The 3884-nt window shown below is 48.6% G+C and overlaps 1 protein-coding gene across 1 annotated transcript; it reads left to right on the top strand.

The window, feature by feature from the left end:
- The first annotated feature begins 687 nt into the window (after window positions 1–687).
- Window positions 688–3042, top strand: LOC136546859 (WAT1-related protein At5g64700-like). The gene is made up of 7 exons (XM_066538825.1): window positions 688–977; window positions 1060–1122; window positions 1344–1460; window positions 1643–1895; window positions 2082–2237; window positions 2406–2557; window positions 2648–3042. Exons 1-7 carry the CDS (start codon window positions 784–786, stop codon window positions 2844–2846), a joined length of 1134 nt encoding a protein of 377 aa, XP_066394922.1. The 5' UTR covers window positions 688–783; the 3' UTR covers window positions 2847–3042.
- The last annotated feature ends 842 nt before the right edge of the window (window positions 3043–3884 follow it).

Raw genomic sequence — 3884 nt, 5'->3', positions numbered from 1 at the left:
ATTCCGTTGTGGATCTCTACATGCTTTCAACATACCAAAAAGGTTTGCTTGCTTGTTCCATCGGTCACCTATTCCCGGCCCCTTGCCCGGTGCCGCGCCCCCTCTCGTAATCACTTTGTCATGCATCACCAACGGCCAACGCAAGACGAAACACGACATATATGCAAATAATACTATAGATCGATATAATGTGTTGACATGAAACAGTATGCATGCTTTATTAGCTTCTTAATAAGCATTCCAGTAGCTTTGCACGCAAAGTAGCTAGTGCCGTTGGGGCTCCAAATGGTAACAGCTGAGCCACTAATGCTCCTCTCCTACTGAATAAGCTAGTTGGGATCGACTCGGATCGCTTGCTTGCTTGTCATCCTTTTCCTCTCCATCAGTGGATGCTCCGATCACCCGTCACTAAACTCCCTTCCGATCCCGTGTTCCTCGCCATGGCATGACTCAGAGACTCACCCCAACGCAAATGCCCAGCATTTCCCATCCGCCTTCTTCCTCCTCCCCCATTGGCTCAGCACTGATTATTAGCCGACGGTGTGCCGCACTACTAGCAGCCTGCCGGGTTATCCATGTCCTGCACACCGTACAGGAACAAGGCATATGCTCTTACGAGGTTCCCGTGCCCCCGGTGGTGCCCCTGCCGCCACACGCCTTTTGCAGTGCAGCTAGCTTTAGCTAGTATATATAGGTTCCACTGCCTGCGCCTCCCCAACTCGTCCAGAGTTAGTTGTATAGCTAGACTAGACTTGGTTGTAGCGTAGCAGCAGCAGCTAGGAAATGCTGCTTGTTGCTAAGATGGGTGGCGGCGCCAAGGCCTACGGCGCCGTCGTGCTGATCAGGCTCATGTACTCCGGCATGCACGTCATGAGCAAGGTGGCCCTGGACCAGGGCATGAACCCGCTGGTGTTCCTCTTCTATCGCCACACCACGGCCGCGCTCGTCCTCATCCCTGTCACCTTTGTTCTCGAGAGGTCGTCAGAGCATACTGATTGTTAATTTTGTGTTTTAGCTGGTGTTTTTGTTCTGATCGATGATGTCGTTAGTTGTGCGCAGGCGAAAAGCTAAGCCGGTTACGTTCAAGATTGGATGGAAGATGTTCATACATGCTCTCTATGGGTAGGTTCAGTTCTATACTCTAGCGTGAGGGTTATGTTCTTTGTTTACTCTTTGCCGTTGTCAGTATGCTCTGTTTAATAAGTCACTCCACACCTGAAGCTCTGAGGAAAAGCTTTTTGTTTGCAACACTTGTACTGTACTTTAATTTGTTATGTAGGAATAGGAATTCAGCTCCTTGTTTATGTCCTTTACCTGAAATGCCTGAATATCTTTTCTCTCAGGGTGACAGCATGTGGTGACTTGTTTAACCTCGGCCTCAACTATGCTTCTGCTACGTCGTCATCAGCATTGTACAATGTTCAACCGGTGGTCACATTCATCCTAGCCGTCATATTTGGGTAATAAAATAATGATTCTCCCAGTACCCTTTAACAAATGACAGCAAACAGAGTAAATAAAACCAAGCAAAAGATGCATCCACGTAGTACAAAATAAGACGGATCATATAAAAGATAAAACAAGCAGTGTTTCAGTTTATGAACTGAAGAAACACATATACTACCTGTGGCTGTGATGACAGGATGGAGACTCTGAAACTGACCCGGTTCCATGGAAAAGTGAAATTCGCGGGCATCCTGTTCTGCATCGCCGGCGTCACCAGTCTGGCCTTCTACCAGGGCCCAATGTTCAGATCCTTCAACCACCACCATCTCTTTCAGAACGGCAGTGCCTCTGGAGAAGCAGGAGACACACAACCCAAGAAGCAGTGGGTCTTGGGGATCTTCCTCATGACACTGTCCAACGTTCTAGCAGGCCTGTGGACAGTGCTTCAGGTACGCACTTTCCATCTATCTATCCCGATTTCAGATTCGATCGGCATGCACTGCAGACTGCAGACCGGACCACATGCAGTGTTCATGCTGGAGGACTCCTCCATCTCCAAGCTGATTTTCTGTTGTTGTTTTTTTCTTTTGAATGAAAAATCTAATCTAATTCTGTTGTTCAAACTAATTAACCAGGGGCCTCTGATAGAGGACACGTCGAAGCTGATGAACACGACGCTGCAGATCTCGTGGGCGTCGCTGCAAGCCTTCCTGGTGGCCGTTGCGGTGGAGAGGGACTTCTCCAAGTGGAAGCTGGGCTGGAACGTCGGCCTCGCCGCCATCATCTACAGCGTGCGTAACTAAGCATGCATTACATATCTCAGCTTGCTTGCTTGCACTGACAACTAACACTACTGCCCAAATTAAAGAAGCAAATGAAGAGACGTCCAAGCTATTGATGCATGCATTTCTCTGAATGAACTGAACGGAACAATAACCAACTAACGTTATCGATCGCAGGGCGTGATGGTGACCGCGCTTTCCTACTACATGCAAATGTGGACGATCGCCAAGAGGGGTCCCGTGTTCCTGGCCATGTCCATGCCGCTCACCTTCGTCTTCACCATCCTCATATCCTCCTTCATCATAGGGGACGCAGTCAGCCTAGGAAGGTTGGTACAGTACGTGCGTGTGCGTGTTTCGTAGTACTGAACTTTCATCTGATTATTCCTTGTATTGTATTTGCATATATGCATCTGCAGCATCTTTGCCGGGGCGTTGCTGGTTGGAGGCCTGTACAACGTGTTCTGGGGCAAGAGCATCGAGGAGCGAGACGACCTGAACAATATCAGCGCCGCCGCCGCCGGCAGACCCGGGCTAGAGCTGCCGCAGCAACAGGACAAGGCGGACAATCAGGCGTCGTCCCAAGTGCCGGATGACGATGCGGAGGCAAAGGTCTAATCCGGCCAGCTTTCAGCCAAACGATGGACGTACGTGACAGGAACGATCTGTGTCAAAAAGCAGCCAACAACACAACAAGCCACTGGTTTCACGGTGCTGGGAACATATGAATGTGATGCAGGTCTACTCAACCGGCGGACTGGTGGCACGCCCGCTGTAATTGGTTTCGGATAAACGTTTGCTTTATAAGTCGTAATTTTTTAGCTAACAAACAATATTTTTCTCTTATAACGAATCAGCCAACGGTACTTTCAGTCATAACTTATCAGCCGAGCGAACGGGAAAAAAAAGAAAAAAAAGACACGTCGTTGTTGTGCCATTGTATCTACACTCGACGGCACGATGCATGAACCATGTAGTTTATTCATGTCCTCCAATAAAAAAAGAAGTTGCGGTCGCTCTCAGTGACCTTCTATGTGGGTGGAGTGCGCTGTCATCTTCTTCTTCTGCACTGTACGGACAGCACGATCTGTCACTAAATCTTACCGCGACCGCGAGAGCCATCGTATCAACCTTTGGTGAATGGCTGTGAAAGAAAGGAGGCGAGACTTTGCCCGGAAAAAGAAAGAAAGACGAAGACCTACTTCATTCCACGCACTGGATCGGAGTCGGAGAGCAGCGCTACTCGAGCCGTGCCCGACTGGATTTGCCTGTATTTGTATCCAAGCCAACCACCACCACCCCACCGGCGCCAACACGGTTCTCTGTTACGGCTGTGTTTAGTTCTTGAAATTTGAGAATTTGGTTACTGTAGTACTTTCGTTTTTATTTAGTAATTAGTGTTCAATCATGGATTAATTAGGCTCAAAACGTTCGTCTCGCGATTAGTTTTTTCGTCTACATTTAATGCTCCATACACGTATCGCAAAATTCGATATGATGGCTACTGTAACACTTTTTAAAAAACTTTTTGGGTAAAACACAGCCTACGTTGGCAGATGCGCACGCGCTCGTAAGGGCGTCCCATATCCCCAATGGGACTGAAATCGCTAGCTCGGAGCAGCACATAGCCAATCAGAAGATGGGAAGCTAACGCGC

Source organism: Miscanthus floridulus, chromosome 3 (assembly GCF_019320115.1).
Source record: "Miscanthus floridulus cultivar M001 chromosome 3, ASM1932011v1, whole genome shotgun sequence".
Taxonomy (NCBI): domain Eukaryota; kingdom Viridiplantae; phylum Streptophyta; class Magnoliopsida; order Poales; family Poaceae; genus Miscanthus; species Miscanthus floridulus.
This window is presented reverse-complemented; position numbering and strand designations above follow the sequence as displayed.

What these genes read in the sequence shown, in the direction of transcription:
- LOC136546859 (XM_066538825.1), top strand. Translation starts at nt 784, where the DNA reads ATGCTGCTTGTTGCTAAGATGGGTGGCGGCGCCAAGGCCTACGGCGCC. An exon ending in GTCACCTTTGTTCTCGAGAG is followed by an intron (nt 978 to 1,059) that starts GTCGTCAGAGCA and finishes AGTTGTGCGCAG; the next exon opens with GCGAAAAGCTAAGCCGGTTA. An exon ending in TTCATACATGCTCTCTATGG is followed by an intron (nt 1,123 to 1,343) that starts GTAGGTTCAGTT and finishes CTTTTCTCTCAG; the next exon opens with GGTGACAGCATGTGGTGACT.